The sequence below is a fragment of the Perca flavescens genome, chromosome 23, assembly GCF_004354835.1.
Source record: "Perca flavescens isolate YP-PL-M2 chromosome 23, PFLA_1.0, whole genome shotgun sequence".
NCBI lineage: Eukaryota > Metazoa > Chordata > Actinopteri > Perciformes > Percidae > Perca > Perca flavescens.
The window spans coordinates 11,881,801-11,902,967 of NC_041353.1; the positions used below are offsets into that span (position 1 = coordinate 11,881,801).

At 38.6% G+C, this 21,167-nt stretch overlaps 2 protein-coding genes across 3 annotated transcripts in view; one reads left to right on the forward strand and one right to left on the reverse strand.

Moving 5' to 3' along the window:
* exoc4 (exocyst complex component 4) overlaps nucleotides 1–967 on the reverse strand; it is a 114,842-nt gene extending 113,875 nt beyond the window's left edge. Inside the window, exon 1 of the mRNA XM_028570930.1 lies at nucleotides 847–967. Within this exon, the coding sequence (XP_028426731.1) occupies nucleotides 847–926 (80 nt within the window). The 5' untranslated portion in view covers nucleotides 927–967. The remainder of the gene's footprint in view (nucleotides 1–846) is intronic.
* Nucleotides 968–6,624: 5,657 nt separating this feature from the next.
* The window catches only part of chchd3a (coiled-coil-helix-coiled-coil-helix domain containing 3a), an 80,035-nt gene continuing 65,492 nt past the window's right edge, over nucleotides 6,625–21,167 (forward strand). Inside the window, exons 1-4 of one of the 2 annotated variants that reach the window (XM_028571095.1) lie at nucleotides 6,625–6,885; nucleotides 7,860–8,108; nucleotides 8,682–8,778; nucleotides 18,376–18,469. In XM_028571095.1, coding sequence (XP_028426896.1) covers nucleotides 6,805–6,885; nucleotides 7,860–8,108; nucleotides 8,682–8,778; nucleotides 18,376–18,469 — 521 coding nt within the window. In that variant the 5' untranslated portion in view covers nucleotides 6,625–6,804. Of the gene's footprint in view, nucleotides 6,886–7,859; nucleotides 8,779–18,375; nucleotides 18,470–21,167 lie in introns of both variants that reach the window. The other variant, XM_028571093.1, reaches the window with a different exon arrangement.

Sequence of the window (21,167 nt, forward strand, 5' to 3'; positions counted from 1 at the left end):
AGCATCCTCTGTTTAAATTATGTAAATCAAACAAGTTCTTGTATTATACTGAGGACCCATTGGAGTACTAACAAAGGCCCCATGGATATTCCTATCCTCCACTTTGGAAGTTATTTTACTCTGAAGTACCCCCCCATCATCATTTTCATGTACATTTTTCTCTCTCCAGTTTTAAAAAGGAACCGATAGTTGCAGGGGTCACATAGTAGTTGCAGTGTACGCGTCCCATGTAAATCATCTTTTTTGTATTTCAAAGTTTGTTGGTAATGATTACATCTGAATACAGAAATATGCCTCTGTGCACTTACAAAATAAACTCAAGTCAAACTTTCAAATCCCAGACAAGTCTTTTCGAGAATCTTCGCAACTTTTGCGAAGAGACATCTCCAAAATCCAAGCTTGTTGCACTTCGTTGAGCCAATTGGAATAAAATAAAATGTACCCAACTGTACAGCGTGCAAACATCTTTTTTCCAGTTGTCTTAGGAAAACATTGCATTAGATATTTTTTAGGAAAACATTGCCTTTTTGTGACACGAATAATCGATGAGCTTCAGAGAGCCACACACTGTGGTAAAGATTCAACCTTCCTCTTCTGCTTCAGGAATAAATAAAACTGCGGTTAGTATTAACCGACATATAACTTATATTATAAATGAAAAAAGCAAAAGGTGTGAGCTTTAATTTATAACATAATCAACAATACAGAAAGGATGTTGCTAACGTAGCAATTAGCATAAAAGCTAGCTGTCAATCGGAGTCTGAGAGCAAGGCGAGCACAGTTCAAGGGCTGTCCGCCGTCTTAACAGCGCTGTATGGTTAATATAAAGAATGTGACCAACCTTACCTTATGACAGAGATGAGAAGACCAGAAGGGTCTTTGTTTTTGCTAACTGCAGTCCTGTATCGCCCAGTCTCAGCTGCCATTTTTCCAGCTGCGGCACCCAAACAGGAAGACAGAAGCGCGAGGTTACACGACGGAATTCTGGGAGTTGTAGTTTGAACATGGAACGTAGTTCTGTCAGCTGTGGTGCACATTTTCTCTTTGGCTTTGTTCACATAGACTGTATAAAATAGGGTCACAGTCACACATTTGAAACGTATGGTGTAACTACATTGATAAAGGGTGTAGAAAATAGTTTGAAAGAAAAAGAAAAGAAAGTTTGGTAGTTAAATCCTCTATTCTCTGTGGGGTTTCTTTATTTGAATGGAAGCAGGTATTTTACACAGTTCTGGGTTGTACTCCGCAACTCAAAAGGTAAACATGAAATCATCACAGTATTAGTAGTAGCCTATCACATATTTTGTAGGCACATCAGCCATTCAAATAATCACATTTTAATTTTAAAATAATTTTGAATTGTATAGGCCTATGCTTACAGTAGCCTAAATGTTCTTCATCAATAGGGATCTCAATAATATGTTGTAATTAAGTTGCTGTGTGGTGTAACGCATACAATAATACTATAACTTTTATATTTATACTTTAAGTAATGTTTTGTATACAATACAACTATCACAATAGGAAAAGCTGTTTCATTTTAACATTTCCAATCCAGTCCTCACTTGACTGATAAAGGAAAGGCTGAGCAGAAAAGAAAGGAAAGAGACGGTGTGTCAGTGAGTTAATAGCCTTCCCCATTTAGAACATATACTGCTGGATTTGGCAGGGCGCTCCTGCGCTGTATCTCTGACAATCTCTGCTGTACCAATGAGAATGGATAAGGGCATTGATTCGGGACCAAAGGGGGGGGTCGATTCCCTGCAGCCTGGGTCGTGATTGATGCACTGGTGGACTGACGAGATAACATTGTGGGTGATCTTTGTGTCTCTTGCAAAAAAAAGAAACAATCGCTGTGTCATGCAGGAGCCACTGTTTTTCTTCTGAAGGTGCCTATGGTTCCCAGGTCCAAGTTTAATTTTCAAGTTCTTATCACCTCATCCTGCAGCCCATGTCCCATCAGTCCAACTAATCTGCAGGGCTTCTTTTCTCCAATAATGCACCACCAAGGTTATTTCTTTCAGCTTGTTTGGACAGTAAGTGATTGCTTTGACTGACTGACCTGTGTGTGGATTAAATACAAGGGCAATAAGGTCTTTGTAGGACATGCTCTTATGATCTGTTAATATATAGATCTAAATGCTGCATCTCAATTACTCTGTGTCCTTCATCTAAGGTTTATTTAAGAAAATATACTGTAGAAAATGACGTTTACAGCACACCAAATAATAGTGCAGCCACTTTAAACAACACAACTCAATCTGTTTAAATTTTAAATACATAATTATTGTATGTTTCTTGAAACAGCAGCTGCCATAATTATTGTATGTTGCTTTTTAGGAAACAGCAGCTGATCTGGATTAAGTAAAATGAGCTCTTTTAGCAAAAGCATGCAATTAAGCAGGTACTTTCCCTGAAATATGGTCATTAAAAAATTCATGTCACTGGTATCTATATCAATGTCATTTTTCTGGTTTTAATTAAGTGATGAGTCCGTGGTAATGTAAAATAATAGCTTGGATAATTATCATACGAGAAGAAGAAGAGAAGAAGAAAAGAAGGTTGTGTAAATACAGTATTTTCACCTCTCCAATGACACCCCTTGGAAACTTAACAAAATGTCATCCCTTGGTGATTAAGAAGAAGATACTTCTTTACTTTTTTCCATGGAAATGCGGATAAGAGAAACAGCAAAACACTGCATCTATTACTGTATGTGCCTTCAGGATTTTTCACATAATCTTGAAATGGATCAAACAAAACATGTGTCTCATATCTTTGACATAATGCACCACCTACAAACGGATACAGCCCCTCAAACTCACTTTATATGTTAGGTTTCATCCAATTTCTTTTCCAGATGCGCGTGATTCAACTGATTGATCTTCATTGAGTAGAGTACTCAATTCTGCAGAGATGACACAGAGATGTATTAAATTAAATACAGATTTATGGATGTCTAATGTGGGAATAACTCAAACATCACAAGATCAAGGCTAAGTAAGAGGTATTGCCAAAAAGCAGTAATAGTGCATAAAGGCTAAGATGAAAAAGTAAATTTCCTAACAGACTACAGCGCTCAACCTGACCACCTCAGTTTTGGATTATCTTCTTGTGTGATCATTGCTTTGAGGTAGCAGGTTTTCTAACCAATAATAGCAACAAAAGCAATTTGTTGGTGTGCCACTGGGAGGTTTCAAGCAACAAAAAGTATCAAAAGTTAACTTCACATTCACATTGGTTTTTTTTAAACATGAGTTTTTGTTGTATGGAAGCAGGACATGCAAGGTGTGAAAACAAGATAATGATAAGTAATGATGCAAATTATATTCACATCATCAGACAAGTAGGTGGCAGTAACATGAGAAAAATGCCACTGAACATGCAGGAAAAACTAGTTGTCTCTCCCCTACAGATAGTCATTGAATGAAATATTATATTACCAAAAGATTTACCAGATCACAAAGCAGCATAATTGCTCAGTATCAAAGTCAGGAGTCAGTCTTAATAATAATAATCATGTTTACTATAATCATTCTGTCATAAACAATAAGCTCTTTTCCACGCTTCAACCACGCACTGTATTCAATACTGCCTGAGGCTTTTCAGAGTGTCCTCAGGGCATTATTGCACATTCTAATTATTCATTACGTAATATGTCCATGACAGACTTATTGTAGAGATGACGCAATCCATTTGTGGAAATCTGTCAATGACATTATGACAACACCCTTCAGATATTATCTAAGATAACCACAGAAAATCAAAAATCTATGAAACCTCACAATCTGCATGTATTTTATTGTGTTGTGTGATTAAATGTAATATATCCAAATACATACATTATAGATAATGAAATTGACTCATAGCTCAGGGACATGGTCCTGGCCTGCAAACCTGGTCATTACCTTGTCCAAACGGTCAGTGTTGAAATAACCACTTCATGTCATCAATTGCTTTTTCAAGACTTACCAAGATCTTCCCAGTGATCGATATCCTCTCCTTCACTCTAAAATCCTTTCTACCTTCATCTTAAGCTTTCTTGTCCAGTTTGCTCATATAACCTTTATTTGTTTCTTTCTGCACATACAGCACATGTCAGCTATTCTGCTAAATAGTGTTATATTAAAAATATGTATTTGATTAAGGTTTGTATTGTGTAAAAGATTTGAATTTGCTATTCCTCTGTGTATATGGATTGTTTTAAAATAATATTACAGTACACACAACCACAATGAATTCTTAAAAAGATTTTTATTGATTTATGCTTGCATGGCATTGCAAACATACACAATGCAGAAAATGCAAAAACTCAAAAATCAGCAGAAAAAAGCATTACAAAAAACTGCATTAGATTATTGTGTGATATATCAAGTTTAGAGTATGATTCTTATTAACTGTCATTCCTTATAATATCCTCTCTCCTCAAGGCATATCAAATTTCCAGATGCAATTTTATGTCCTGCAAGGGTGTGTAAGATTTTGAAATATGTTATACTGCATATATGGTTTAAAGTATGAAAAAAAGAATGTTTTTTGACTCCCTAAATGCACCTACAGTTGATGGGGTTTTGTGTAAATAAAAATGTAAATCAATCATTTATTTAAATCAGTGCATTTACATAAATGCATACGATAATGGTATTGACAGAACGTAAACAATTGCAAACAAGTGCAATTAAAATAATGGAAACTTTTCTACTTTGTTTTACCAACAAATTGTCCTATTATAGTAGGAGAAGGGCTCAACCTCTGCACAGAACAGAGTTCAAAGCTGCTGCTTTTGGAACTGAGGCTGATAAGAATCACCAAAAGGGCTATATGTTCCAAAGCCACCATCAGCCTGTTATGATTTTTGGTTGTAAATCTCAAACAGGTAATTTCTTACCCACTGCACACCCTGGTCGAGTTTATCACTCATTCTGATCACCTGCTTCCAAATTGTTTCAAATGGTGGGATGCTCACCACTGTTGTTTGTCAGATCAGATCTATGTTGCATTCAAGCGTTCCATGCTTTCTTCCTGCATGCTTACTCCTATCATGCTTCATCTAGCTTCTGTCTTTGGTAATCTGCCTGCTTGCCTTGCCCCTTTGGATTTGTTTGTCTGTTCTGACTGGCTGCATGTTGCTGAATACAAGCCTCCTCTCTACCAAGTAAAGCCTTCTTTTATTACATTAGTTCTGCTTCATGAGTCGGCTTTTGGAACTGTCCACACCTGTGGTGCTGACTGTAGGATTTCTTTTGTAGTTCCCCTCCTCTACTGGGAGCAGAAGGCAGATTTAGAAAATGAATAGCAATTCTCAGACACTCATTGTGGAAAATGAAATTAACATGTGTTGTCACATTAATTCCCAGGATTAAATACTCTGCTATGAAAATAACAAAAGCGCACAGTGGGAGAAATATCAGTTAAGTGTTGCTTTATAAAATCATGCCAACAATTATTATTTTAATAGCTTAGTATCCTATGCAAAAAAAGGTATGTATAAAGGCTTTAGGCCGCCCTACACATTATTGTATGTCCATCTCTAATCTCTCTCTTCTATTCTTGTTGCAGCTCTATTTCAGGAGCTGTCTTTGCTTTTCTCTGCAGCTCATTCTACCATTCTGCATTTTTAAAATCAATCTGACGACATTGTTCCATCTATTGGAAAGCAAACATTTTAACAATCCCATCTCCCCTTCCTCTTTGTAGTTTTGCTCTTTTCTTCTCTGTTTTGTTAGCTCAAGATGAACAACAACACAAATAAAAAAGACCAGTGTTTGTGTTGAGTTCAAGCACAAACTTTATTTTTTTATTCTTCCTGTAAGTCTTCTGACAGCTTAAACGGCTTAAATAATGGATTTCTGGTGGTGGTAGTTGTGTATATTATTCAACAATTGAAATGTATTTTGATTCCTGTTATTTACTGTACCCTGAATAATATATTACATGCTGAACACCATTATGCAGATATATTAGATATGAAACAAGTTTGAAGCAAGTGATTTATTTAGTGTTTATTCAGATTCATATTGGGCTGGGTACCGAACCTAAATACTTTTTAGTTTAGATCAAATTGTTTCCTGAGTATGTAGCAGAGTGAATAAATATTTATATAGTTATATATTCAACAATCCAAAAACGATGGTATGCCTTATCAACAATCAGATGTCAGAAGACAGTAGGTAGGTAGTCTTATTCTTACTTAGAGAAATATTGCTGGTTATAAAATATTTGATTATGGAAAAAAAACAAAACTTTAGCATTGCTATTCATTATAAGGTATGTTGTTAGGGTGCAAGGCGATAAATATGTGTACATTTAAAGTATATGGTTTTTCATGTCTCATCACAATATAGATTAGCCTACTTTAGGGACAGTGGGTAATATAATTAATACAACTGATGTCATTTTGCCAATGTATCCAATAACAAGAATAGTATAGTTATTTATTCCTGTATAGTGCTATTCAAAAGCCATACATCAAACAGTGAACATACTGTTGATGTCATTATACTGGAAATACAATGGGAAATTGGAGAAAGTCAGACATGTGTGCTTTCACCAGGGTGGCCACACTCTTGCAGTCAATAACCAATAACAATCGCTGATGTAAGGACAGCTGACCCTTCTGTCCAATCAACTTACACGTTCTTCCAGCACGTCATGCTAAGGAAGTGTAGACTTGCCGAAGCAGTGGCGTGTGGGCCCTTGCCAGCTGGCTTTAACGCTTGTAAACTGTAGGAAAACAAAAGTACATCACAGTCTTCCATATATTCCATGTAGAAAACTGAAACTTTGACAACCTGCGGTCTGATAATGGGAGCGAACAGCAGTACCCGCCGCGTTTCATTTGAGTCAGATGAGAACGAGAATATAACAGTGGTGAAGGGCATACGGGTAAGTGACAGTATTAGTAACGTTATACAATATGTAGACTATACCTGCTTGGTGTTGAGTAAACCGGTTGTCATGACTTCCTTAAATGATATAAGTTAATACAATTAGGTATTAGGCTGTATTGGAAATACTAAACTAACTGTTTACAAGCAGCTATGCTAAGTTGTTAATGAGAGCAGACTCCTGGCAGCCTGACTTACATTCACTCTGAAAACAACACAGAAGGTTAATATAAAAGAGTAGTTATACAATGTAACATTAATAACAGCTGCAGTGCCAATGACATTCAGACACGGTAAACTTTTCAATGTCCTTGTGGGAATGTTGACGTTGACGTCACCAGCCTCGTGCTCTGCTGTCACTCAATGTATGAATGAAACTGAATCGGAGTGGACAGGCTGTGCTGTTCTCTGATAAGACTTTAGTTGGCATGGCTCTGTCTATTATTACTCAGTAGGCTAAAAGTGTGGCTATTGTTATCTTTCAATGAGGTGTGATCCTGTTTATACCAATGCTGTAATGATGGTTTAAAGAGATTGAAAACAAAGCTTTGACTTCTCCAGTTAAACACAATGTATAGTTTTTTCATATTAACTATTTTTGGAAATAGCCTTATTCACTTTCTTACTGACAGTTAAATGAGAAGATTGATGCCTCTCAAGTAGGGAGCTAAAACCAGGAGATGACTACCTTCGCATTAAGACTGAAAGAAAGGGAAACAGCTAGGCCTGGCTCTGGGTGTAAAAAACAAAAAACAAAAACAAAATTCAAATCAGCCTCGCAGCGCCTCTAAAGCTCGTTTGTTCAATCTGTACATAAAGAAAAATGTAAAAGTGACGAGGTGTGGTAACGCTTTTTACAGGAAGTTATTTGAACTATTTGTGTATGAGCTATAACGACTTGATTATACCAAACCACTTCTATAAATGCATCTCATTGTTCCACTGAAACTTTTTTTCCACTCTCCTTTGCAGCTTTCTGAGAACGTCATCAACCGCATGAGGGAACCTGAAGCTCCTCACAAACCCCAACATGCACCCTCTCCACCCACTTCCATGGCGCCTACCCTCATACCTTCTCTCCTGCGGCCAGTGCCTCCCCTCTTTGACCCGATCACCTCCTTGCCCTCTCCCTCTCCTCTTGTAGAACCTCTTGCAGCTCCATCTGCCACAGAGACTGTGGCTGCACCTCCACCAGTTCCTCCTCAACCTCCTACAGAACAGGTAGCAGCACCCACTATAATTGACATGGTGCTCCCATCCTCATCCCCCCCAGCTGCTGCTAATGCTGTCGCAGCTCCTGCTTTTGAGCCTGTGGCGGTACCTCCTCCCCCTGCTCCTGCTGCTGTTGAGCCAGTTACTTTGCCTCCATCTCTCCCCCCTGCTGCTCCCATTGCTCCCCTGATTCTTGCTCCCTGCCCTGCCCCAGCGGTGGTGGAAGCAGTCACTCCGCTTGCTCCTCCTCCCCTTGCAATTGAAACTTCTCCTCCTCCCATAAATCAATCCCTTGCTTTTTCACCTCCAGCAATTGAACCCATTGCTCCTCCATCTGTAGCTGAACCCATACCACCTCCTCTTTCTGTCGAGATGGAACCCACCATTGCTCCCCCTATTACTGAATCCAAACCCCTCTCTTCTCCTCTTGTTTTCGAGCCTGTCACCATCCTGCCACCGCCCCTGCATCCTTCAGGGGACACTTTGTCCCCGCAGTCTGCAGAGCCAATTGCTGCACCATTTGCTGCACCTCCCCTGCCTGAGTATACTGCTCCTTGTGAACCAGTTGCACCTCCTTCTCAGCCCCCAGTGAAGCCAGAATCCCTTGCTCCTATCCCGGAGCCAGTAGTAGTGCCTGAGTCAGTTTTGGTCCCACCACCACCTCCTGCTGCACCAGTCGGTGAGTTTTATTTTAGTATGCTGAAAATCTGTATTTGTAATACATTTCACAAACAAATTATAACATGGAGAACTACATTTAGATTTAGTGCTTTATGACATATGTTATTCAGTAATTGTATATATGTGTATATGTGTGTATATATGTATGTATATATATATATATATATATATATATATATATATATATATATATATATATATATATATATATATATATATATATTCTGGTGGTCAAAGGTAGTTTAATTAAGGTTAAGAAATAGAGAAGCTTACCAAGATCCCTCTTCGTATGGATGACGGAGTAGTTGTGTGATTTACTAAATGCTTTTTGAATTTTTCTTAGCTTTTCAAAATTTTCCACTTGTTTCCATTAGTTTTTTTTGTACTGGATTTGTGGGGCTATTTGAATTCCAAAGGCCAAGGGAACTTTATCAGGATGCATCGTATCCTGGATCCATGAAATTAATGGCCTTTAAAAATAAAAATCTGCCTGCCTCTATGGGAATTTAACATAGGGGTGTACTTACTTTTGTTGGCAGCGGTTTAGACATGAATGGCTGTGTTGAGTTATTTTAAAGGGACCGCACATTTACACTGTTATACAAGCTGTACACTTTACATTTTAGCAAAGTGTAATTTCTTCAGTGTTGTCCCATTAAAAGATATAATTAAATATTTACTAAAATGTGAGAGGTGTACTCACTTTTGTGAGATACTGTAAGAGCCAGAGTATTTTCTCAGCATTAGTTGGAGACCCAAAACTGACCTAAAAGTGGATTAAATATCGGACTACCATTAGCCAAGGTGACCAGCTATACTCCAAATATTTGCTAATTTTGATCTGTATCTTCTGGATGCGTAGACTGTTAGCTAACACTTTTACCGTATCAACTTCATCACGTGATAATTTGTCAGGGTTGTTTTAAACTTATTGAAGTAAAGAAAGGAGTGATTAGGAACAGAAACTTAAAAGAAGTATTGTTTTGTTGAAGCTTTTTTGAAAGGTTAAGTCTCATTATGAGGATAATCTCTATAATCCTTATTATTAAGTACTTATAAACTGAGTTTGATAACATATTTATTGTCATATGACACCGCTGTCACTATTGATAATATGGTTCAAAGCTTGTGTTTGTAAGGCTCAAACACAGACAAACTAACTATATCTTCTCACTTCTTTCTCTCTCTCTCAAAGTAAAGTTTTTAGTCCTATTGTCTCGTTAGTGTGGGCGCACGTCCCTTATCTCTTGACATATCCGGCAGAGGACATCTGAATGTTACCTGTTCATTACACTGTACAGAATGGGGCGTGGGTGCTGGTTCTTCAAAAGGTGGTATCCAGGGTGTGGGCAGGCCTCCCCATCCTTGACTGTGCTCAATCAGTAAGGTAATTAAAAAAGGCCAACTTATGCCACGCCACACTGACTCCAGTGATTAAAACGACACCTCCGCAGTTTCACACAACAAACCAGGCCTTATTAGTGTGTGTGTGTGTGTGTGTGTGTGTGTGTGTGTGTGTGTGTGTGTGTGTGTGTGTGTGTGTGTGTGTGTGTGTGTGTGTGTGTGTGTGTGTGTGTGTGTGTGTGTGTGTGTGTGTGTGTGTGTGTGTGTGTGTGTGTGTGTGTGTGTGTGTGTGGTGCGCGCGTGCGCATTTGGCCAAAAGGCCTCTTTTGTGATATGACACTGAATTTTGTGTGAACCACCTGCCTTTTTGTTTGAGCACATTAGTAACATAATTTGAACAATTAATAGAATTTATTCCTGTATATTCCACAATATATTCTATTAGCTTTGGGGCCACTTTCACAGCAGAGTTACATTTTTCTCCATGTTGAATAAAGTTATTCCTTCCATTGTTTGCACTAATTAGTTTTCAGATTAAAAGATAAATACAACAATATCTGACTTCATTTTGTGACAGGTGTGGCGTGTGTTGAGTGTTCATGTAAGATTACAAATCTACTAATGTATTTCCTCTTTTTTTTTTTTTTTTTTTTTTTTAAGTGGTTTGTAATGGATGCATGTCCTACCTTTTCTGTTGGAGGACATGGAGTTGTCGTTCCATTTCCATTTTTACTCTTTTTTTTTTTTAGTAAAGAAACACTGATGGAAATTTTGAGTAGAGCCAAAGATTAGCCTGTGTGCTGATTACACTACAGTCAAGGTTGAACCTCCTACACCTTCTCCAATGTGTTATAAATATTCATATGCCAGAGCCCACACACTGTGCTGGACTAATAGCCTGCTTAAAGATGTCTCCCAGGTGCAGCAGAGAGAATGGGCAAATGGGACAGGCAAAGGAAAACAAGTGTGTGTGTGTGTGTGTGTGTGTGTGTGTGTGTGTGTGTGTGTGTGTGTGTGTGTGTGTGTGTGTGTGTGGGACTTGTGAAATATAAATCCCTCCTTTTGAAACTGACTTTTCATGTTATCTTGTGAAATGATCGGTTATGGCCTTTTTCATAACACAAGATTGAATTAACAGGAAGGAGTGTGAATAAAAGAGAAAATCAGAAATGGCACTTGCCTACCAGGGCTGGAAGCTTGCTCTTGGCGCTTTTTTTTTTCTTCTCTTTCCTATGTGAACATTGTGAAAGGTGCGCGGTGACTCGACTAAGCGCGAGCTAGAAACGTGAGGAAGTGGTAATGTTACAGATTATGCCCTCCACGCGGGTCCTGGGGTTAATGAAACTTCTGATGAGAAACGCAATTTGCCTTCGTCTATTATCTCCACTGCCAATAGCCTGTGCTCCACCGCTTCTCCTCCTCTATGGGTTTTTCCACAGGGTTTAGTGATTGGTGGAAAAGGAAAGGAGGGGGACATGTCTAAAAAGATGATGAGTTTTTAATCTTTTTAACATTTACATGTCCTACTCAGGATTGACACTGGCTCTGTCGATCTGGAATTGTCTCTGACCCTAACCAGCCTCCCTCAAGGACCCCAGACAGTGTTTATCATATCAGAACCTGTTCTCTGACTGACCCTGCGGGCCTGCTAGCTATCTGAAGCCTTTCTCTGCAGGGCTGGAGAGGATGTGGTGATAAATGAGGAGTTGCTTAGGCTTGTCTGAACTTAGAGGACATTTAGAATTTTACTTTTCATAGTGCATAGCTAAAGGGTATATATTTTCAATGTAAGTGTAAGATACGAAAGGGCGGTTGATACAGAAATGCCAATCTTTCCTGATGGAAAAAGTTCACATGGCAGGATTTGACCTCTGATTTAAAAGGCCAATTGAGTTTGGTGTCCAGTACTCAGTGTATTCATCTACTCTACATATATTTTGAGGGAATAGTAAGTGATTGTGGGGGTTTTCGGCAATGTTGTATAGTTGGTAGTTTTTTTTTAGAGGCCTATAGCTACTCATGCTCACAAGTTTCATTATGGTAAGAAGCAACATTAGCTTGTGTTTCAGTACAGCCTTGTTTTGAGTTGGAAGAGATTCTTAAAAAAAGGTTGCAATATTGACAAAATGACTGCCCACATGACAGATGTAAATCCAATATTCACTCTCATTTGGCTCTGGTTTGTATTCCAATAACTTTATAAGGGAAAAATCTGGCACTTGGACTGTTGCTTCACTATGTTTAACTACTAGCTCCTAACTTTGTCTGTCTTAGCCATCTAGGTTATCTGCAAATGCCAAGTTAAAGGTGACTGAATATGTTGTCTCCTTAGTTGACTTTATCACAATATTATAGATGGTATAGTATCTAGATGTCTAGATATACAGTATAATATGATATACAGTACATTGCTGCGTCTCTAGTCTCCAGGAAACCGTTCTCTCACATGTAGTTAAAGTACACATTTCTGGACGTTTAACTGCCACAACATTATTTTTGTAGACTGAAGACAAAGCATATAATCTGATGATTTCACATTTACATGATGCGAAATGGCATTATTACTTGTTACCTGACAGATGTCGTATTTCTTTACAGAGTTGTAATTAGACTCCTCTGCAGTGGGACCAATGTTGCTTCTGAGGGCTGTCAGACATGATGGATATTATTTTCCCACACTCTGGACAGTTAGGTGACAGGAGTCTCTGTCTTTGAGGATACACCATGCAGCAAAAAGTTGTCAAATGTCAATCACCGCCTCTGTTTGCACTCGTGTTTTTTCTGAAGCCCTGTCATGCTAAGCCTCCCTCTACCTGCTGCTTATTCATTCTCTTTACTGAACCAAACAGTTGTCACGCTGTGAGTTTGTGTTATGTTTTGTTTGCTGCAGAGAAGAAAAGGCTGTAGAGGTTGGGAATCAGAGAAAGGATTAAGTTAACTGTATTCTGAGAGCAAATTGTGAACAGTGTGGGTGCGACTAAGCTGCTGAAGGATGCAAAGAAGACTAAAATGACAGAAGGTGGAGGGAGAAATGCTTGATAATAAGCTGAGATTTTATGTATCCATGATGCCAGTGACAGTAACTGGAGCCATCTCTTGCTAACTACCCATCAGTTCCCCAGTATTACTCATTTGACCTTAAACCACGGAAGAAATTTAAATCTTAGAGCGATTTCATTTAACTTTTAAGATTGAAAGATTAGATAATGAGAACATTCAGACCAACAACTACCTAACGTTTGTGTTCCTGAAATGTTTGACAGTTTATTTGGCATTGTATGTATTTAATTAGTTACATTAAAAGTGGATCTTCATTGTAGTCTAAACTGAGCAGAATGCATCAACGGCACTTTACAAGCACCAGTCAAGAAAATCCAATCCCCTGAAATTAAACTCTTTTTTTTTTTTTTTTTTTTTTTGAACTTCCACCACTGCCAGAGGAAATATCAATTCGAAGCCAAGAATTGTAGACCTAATTGTTTTTTTCTTTTCTAGGAGAGGTCTGTAGTGTGTCGTTCTGTCTACAAGGTATTTTAAAAGCCTTTTAAAAAGATTTCCAAGACAAATGGTGAAAAAGCTTTGGGCCATGTAATATTTAAAACATTTAATTAGATTGTGATCTGGATTTGTAGACAATTTTCTGGACCTGATTCCAAATCCTAAGTGTACCTAATAATAAAAAAAGTTAAAGTGCGTAACTTTTTGATATTAATGAACGTCCGTTACATTCAAGCCATTGCCAAATGAGTTGCTACATCGGCTCCACACAACTCTCTCTGTATTTCTCAGTATGGCTATGTTCAGAAGATTGTGTCGTCCGGTGACTTTCGTGCGTAAAAACTCGAGTGAAGATATTTACCTCTTCTGACGCACCGACAGTGTTGTTGTCATTACTTAGAATTCCTCATGGGGGAAACTACGCGCTATAGCTTTAACTTCATATTACAATAGTCTAGTATTTTTTTGGCAGTTGCACCAAGTTGAACTAGAACTGCAGGCAGTTATGACAGAGTCCAAGTCTCAAGTTTTTTGCTGATAGCTTTTAATTTGGCCGAGATATGATGAAGTTCGTGTTTGGTAGCTAGCTAGGAAATTTTATTTGGTCGTAAAATGCGCATACTTTAACTTTTGAAAATTCTTGTGATAACTTTTAGTCAGGTATATCTGGAGATGCTAGGTACTAAGTTTCGTGTAGATCGGTCGCACGTCCTAGGAGGAGTTCGATAAAGTTGGTTTTGCACTTTGTGCGATATTGCGAAAAAAACATATTAACGGAAATGGCTATGGCCTATATCATATGATTTAGCTTGATTCAAGGAACGTGGATTTAAGTGTTTCTAATGTGCAATGAGTAATGTGGGAGTTATTGGCAAAAACACGTTTGACATCATTATAGCGCCACCTAGTGGTCCATGACCCATTGTTAATCTACTCTGTAAATATAAAGTTATTCATTTTAGTGTAAGTAGTGAATCCAAATGTGGGTCCCATAGGTCACGCCCACTTGGACCAATCAGTTCCCCACTGCATGGGTAGCCTCAGGAGTGGCCCTAGATGGTACCCTCCAAATGTTGTAAAAATCGGATGAGCCGTTCATGAGAAACAAACTTTTTGTACTTGTAGCACCCCCTAGTGGCCAATTTTCATACAATGGGTGGGGGACATCCAGAGGGGGACCTCAGAGGGTCATGGCAAACCAGAATCTAAAGTTTTTTGTTGATTTGGTCAAGATATGGCAAATTTGATGTTTTCATACTTAGCTACACAAATTTGTTTGTACGTAATATGCGCAATTTTTATCCTATAAAAATTCTTTTGATAAGTTTTTGTCAGGTCGGTCTGGAGATGCTACATACCAAGTTTCATGCAAATTGGTCGCACGGTCTAGGAGGAGATAAAAAAAGTAGGTTTAAGTCTAAGCGGAAATGGGCATGGCGGATATCAGTTGGATCCAGGAACACGAGGATGTATGGTTTTTGAATGTGCGATGTACAGTTTGGGAGTTATAGGGCAAAATGTGTTTTATTCTACTATAGCGCCACCTAGTGGTGGAAATGGGTCAATTGTTGCGCTTGAGGTCCCTGCAGGGTTCTGGACCAGTCCTGAAAATGCCTTAAAAACATGAAAAATATCCCTTTTTAGAGTACATTTAGAACAGATAAAAAAAACAGATTAATTTGCAAATAATCGTGAGTTTGGACAATCACGCGAAAACTACTTTTATTTATTGACAAAGCTTTCCAGTTGTGATACTAAAATCAAAGAACATGATTGAGATGTGAAGCAATAGCGATTGTGGGACTTTAACAGGGGCAGATGAAATCTTGACTATAATAACCCCAAAGCACCACAGAAATTGGTGTTCTTTTGCCTTTATCTGTTTTTAACAGTACTGTAGCTGCAACACCAAGATGAGATGAAATAATTGACATTGTGCATTTTAAGTCTTATTATTGATCTGATTTAGCTTGAATTAGGGTTGTGTGTTTGTGTCCACTGGCCTGCTGTTACCACGTTACCAGGTAGTAATAGACTCTGACAATAGGGATTATCCTTAGGGCTGTAGCGATACACTAATCTCACGATACGATACGATACACGATATTCAGCTCACGATACGATATATATCACGATATTTGGCCAACGATACGATTCGATATAATTCGATACACTTACATTATTTTTTGAAAGATTTAAAGGGGACCAAGAGATTTTGGTGACATCTTGTGAGTGTTCCATTTACTTGGATTTAATTAATTGAACTGAAAACATCAATTACACAATATATGTCTCTGACTGGACAGAGAGTCTACAGCAGGGATCATCAACTACATTTTTTTCAGAATTTTTCTAAGCACTGTGGCGGCCGGACTTTAAAATAAAATAAAATGAATTTATACCTAATACTCATATTCTTTGTCACTTTCTTACTGAATTAATGCTATTTTTTTTTTTACATGTAGGCCTATTGGTGTGAGCAAACTCCTAAAAAACATGGAAACTCCATAATAACTGGCTCTTTAACTAGAAAAATATCTCAGACTAAGAGGCAGTTCAATGAGGAGTGATGGTTAAAGTCTGTGATTATTGAAAAATTATTGTAGTATGCAGCGTCCTGATTGGTGGAAAATGCTTACAGAAAGAAAGGCTGTTGTCAGGTAAACATGTCACTGTTAAAGAGGCTGAAGCAAAAAGTTGACGTGGAAAAGCCAGAAGCCCAGCTTTAATGATGAATGCACTGATAAGCAGGCTATGCACTCGTCATGTATGCCTCATTTGCAATGAAACGATGTTGTTGCAAAATAATACAACCACCATCATCATCATCATCACTCGAACATAACGATCGCGTCATTCACGTGCATATTAAGTAGCTCCAGATTGTCCGCTTTAGCGGAGGGTTTGGTTTGTTCAGCCACAACCTAATTTAACCAGTTAGACTAAAAACCGACAGCTTTTGTTTTAGCTTGTTTGTAAAAAATCGCTATTTGCAGAGTTGAGCTGTGTTTGCGTAAAACAGCGCGGTGGACTGAGCAGATTGAAATATCGCTTTCTACATGTTGATGCCGGTCTACACAGGTGAGTGCATTGATAAGTATTGACTTTCTACTCAAAAAGGTTTAATTGTAGCCTATTTACAGAAAAGAGACTAGCGTGAGTTCATCTGCCCCAGCGGCCGTTGGTAACTCTGTATCGTTCCCAGTCAAGTGCTGCGTGTTTTAATCTTTAACACACACACATCTCGGCTCAGCTGTGCGTGTGGAGCTCGGTCATCGCTGTAGAAAATACCGGCATGTGAATAGAGATGTAAATACAGGGGCTGGGTTTTTGCTCTAAATGCTTGAAATGATAAATAACAGAACGCATTTTTTCTCTTTACATTTTGTGAATTCATGATTATTCTGAGGGCCAGACTAAAAGCTTTGGCGGCGGGCCGCCAGTTGACGTTGGCTGCTCTACAGCGACACTAGCGGCTGGCTGACCAAATCGCCTGCAACGTGAACGGGGGGGTAAACCACACGGGGGATTTGAATGGGACTTATGTATCGATACTCGCGGCATAAAAATCGATACTTTCTTGGGGAATAAAATATCGATTTATATCGCAGAATCGATAAAATTGCTCAGCCTTAATTATCCTATCTAACTAATGCACTGGGAGAGTAATCTTGACACACTCAGACACTCTTCCCCCCCATCACTGCAGTGTTGCAGCATACCGCATGGCACTTCTGTCTTCAGAGCACGTTTTGGCCTGGTCGCGGGCTGCCATTTTTACTTTCATGCTTAAGCACCTGCCAAGATAGACCGCTGGGGACATGGAATCATATGTGTTATGATGTCCCTGACATGAATATATGGAGATATTGTGGCACGGTGCTGTGATTTGAGGTTGCGTGTGCCACTTTTTGTGTCTGTTTAGGCAATATATGCATGTTTCTGTGCATTTCTGATGTTACGCTTTAATATCTAAGGGCCTTACTTTTGGCACACACACACACACACACACACACACACACACACACACACACACACACACACACACACACACACACCCCTATTAACTTCTGTTGGAGTACAGCTCTATGTAAATTTAGTTATGTTAGGCTAAACGCAATGCAAATATGTTACTGTAATATGTTTTTCTTCTTGCTTTTACAAGCCCTTAGGTGTTTTTTCTTTTTTAATCCCACCTGTGCATTTTATTTATGTTATTGTATATTTCTTCTTTTTTATTTTATATGCACAAATAAAGAGAAGGAAATATTCATTGTTTGGTCTATAAAATGTCAGAAATCTGTTAAAAAACTGTCCAAAATTACTTAAAAGAAAGAATAGCCGCAAATCTACCTAAATTCCTAGGTCTGAAACCTAGGAATGTTGGACATTTTTACTTTAAGAATGACTCAAACGATTAACTGTTTTAAATTAGTCACAGATCATTTTTCTGTCGACCAAATAAGTGATTAATCCACTAATCGTTGCAGCTCTAGTAACAACCCAGACCAATCTGCTCAAGCAAAACATACTCTTAATGAATCATTCTAATTAAATTGTTCATTATGAACAACACATTTTGTGATTAATGCAGATTTCCAACACCTGTTGATGTTATTTTTATTTTTTTTTACTTTTTAGACATTATGACTCTATTCAATGTCCCAACAATCACAATATGCCTGTTAGCAAACAACTGCTGTTTACTTAAAAAGCTCTCTAACTCTCTGTCTCCCTTCTCTTTTGTCCCCAGTTGATGAAGAAGCCCTGAGGAGGAAGATCACTGATGAGCTGTATAAAGGCTTGGAGCAGGATAGGGCCAAGGCAGAGCAAGAGCTGCAAGCCTGGTTAGACACACACACACACACACACACACACACACACACACACACGTTTTTTGTTTCTTGCTTGTTGCAAGGCATTTTTTTTTATTTATTTCAGAAGTAAATTGATTGCTCTAATTTTTTTTTTTTTGGAGTTAAAATTAAGATTTCTTGGCTTGCTGAAAGTCAGACTCCCTCGTGTTCGTTGTGGGGTGTGCGTTTCTCTCCCCTTCTCTTCTCCCTTTTCCTTTCTCCCCTACCTTCCTTCTTCGGATCATGATAGATTAAATCGGGGTACTGCACATAGTGTCAATTCCTGTTCCGGGATTTCATTAGAAACCAAAGACATTTTCCAATGTGACCATTTTCCGCTTTCATTAATAGTCAAAAAGGTCAGCACTAGTCTTTTCGATCCCCACTGTTTCCAATCTACCTCTCTTCCGAAGCACATCAGCACTTTTTTGTCCCTCTATCTCTGCTTCTTCTCTTCTTCTCTGGTTCTCTCTGGATCAATTAATCATGCCTGAGAAAGGATGGTGGTATCCTGAGGTAATTTCCTGGGTGTTGAGTGGGTGATCCATTAGCCCTGCCTGATGAAGAAACACACTGTTCATGTAAGGAGCACATTTCTCCTTTTCTCTTCTCCTCTCCTCTCTTATTTTTGACCTTAAAGAAGCAGGTGCACATGCCATAATGTCTGATAATCGCGTTGGGCTGCCTCTTTAATAGGCAAGGATGATCTCCAGCAGACCCTGGTGAATGAACAACTGTGATTAGCCACTAAAATACAACCTTTCTGTATCCAGGAGGTAGTGTTAGCCTAGCGTTTTTGAGGCTGATTCAAGAAGAGAGAAATAAACAGGTGGTTTTGAGAAATAATTTGTCTATTAATTTTTTTTTCTGTTTATTTATTTTTTTTTTTTATGTAGCTGCTTCCTGCAGCTTACTTATTGATGTCTGTTCAGAGCAGTAAGTGCCTCAAAATTATGCCCTCCCTGCAATTATTTGAAATTGTGTTGGCTCTCAAGCCCTCAATTGTTTGTGCTTGGCATGGGCTGCATTTTCACTTAAGAAGACTAAACTGAACATAAAATGGTAAATAAGCAATCATCAGTTAGCCAGCACTTGTGTATATGAATGTTTTTATGTGTAGATGCATATTAATATCAGTTTTTAATGTGGCCTTTTGCTGTTTTTTTTTTTTTTTTTTTTTTTGCTCCTTTTGTCACATTATTTTTGATCTGTTTGTTTGACTGTGTATTTGTGCATGTGTCCATTTTCCTAGCTAATAGTTTGGCAGGCAGTAATACATAATAGGATTTAAGGAGAGCTTAAAAGGTGCAGCTCACTGGTGGGTTTTGTCCAGAATCAATACATATTATAAAATAAATCAACATGTATTGATGCTGAATAGAAAACACTGAAACATTTACTTAAAGCTGTATTTAAGTGACGAGAAATGACAAACCGTTTGTTCAGATTGTGTGGAGACTAGCCTGCATTTGATCACAATTAATGCCTTCAGGGTGGGGCTTAGCTCGACACATTCTACTCTGGTTAAAACATAGGCACATAATGCTTCAGAATGTAATCCGATTAAAAAATCGGCATTGGAAAGCCAAGTGTTACTGCAGCCTCATTTTTTTCTGGCTTGGCAGCACAGACTACTGCCCAGATTTTCACCACCCCCCTATTCTCTTGAAGCAATTAAAACGCGAGCCGATATGCAGCTTGTGTAGACAGCTAAATTGTTTAAAATAGAAGCACATCTGTTTTGTTGGACACTCGTGAGACTGACGACGTGCCTGAAACACCTCCTGTGTAGACATGTCGTTACAACTGCTTGGTTTGTACTTTATTATATTAGTGAATTAATTGAGTATTAGTGATTTATTTTATCAGTGAAGTAAGATACATGGACGGTGGAAGCTATAGGCTTAGGCACTTTATCACCCTATTCAAATTTCTAAATCCCAGCCAATATGAGCTTAGTCAGGGTCAGCCCTATACATTTGTATTTTGGGCTTTTCCGCCTTTACTGGATAGGACAGGTGAGAGAGAGGGGGAAGACATGCAAGAAATCGCCACAGGTCGGAGTTGAACCCTGGACCACTGTGTCGAGGCACAAACGTGTGCCTGCTCCACCCACCGAACCAACCCGGCCACATACATTTGTATTTTTAAGCTGTACATAAGCATGACAAAAGTTTCTGCTCACGCTAACACACCACCATCCTTTAGGACTGAAAATGTCTTCCACGTCTTTTTTTTTTTATGCCACTGCAGTTGAACTTTGCGATTAATTTGTAGTTATTGCAAATAAAGGTGACTGTTGCTCACTTTTAAATGAAATAGATGAGAGAAACACAGTGCCTTTTTCTCATCTGGGCTGTCAACAATAATTAAATTGCAACAGTATTTCACCTTCCCACAGTGCAGGCAGTAATTACTGTGAGTTTTCGGTTGTTGAAGGAAAACAAGGCACAGTGATTGTGGTCTTTGCTGTGTTGGGATACTCGGCAAGGAAACTGGATGGCTGTTGTAAGATTGAAGTAAAAAGTAAAATATTTTTGTGTGTGTGTAAGCGTATCAAAGCTCCGCTAACAAGACTGCACAGTGCCTTGCTAGTTATAGAACCCTGCAGTGAACCTGCTACACAGCTTGAACAGAAGGAAATGGAAGAATATGTGAACTTGGGAAAGGACACACACCTACAAACACA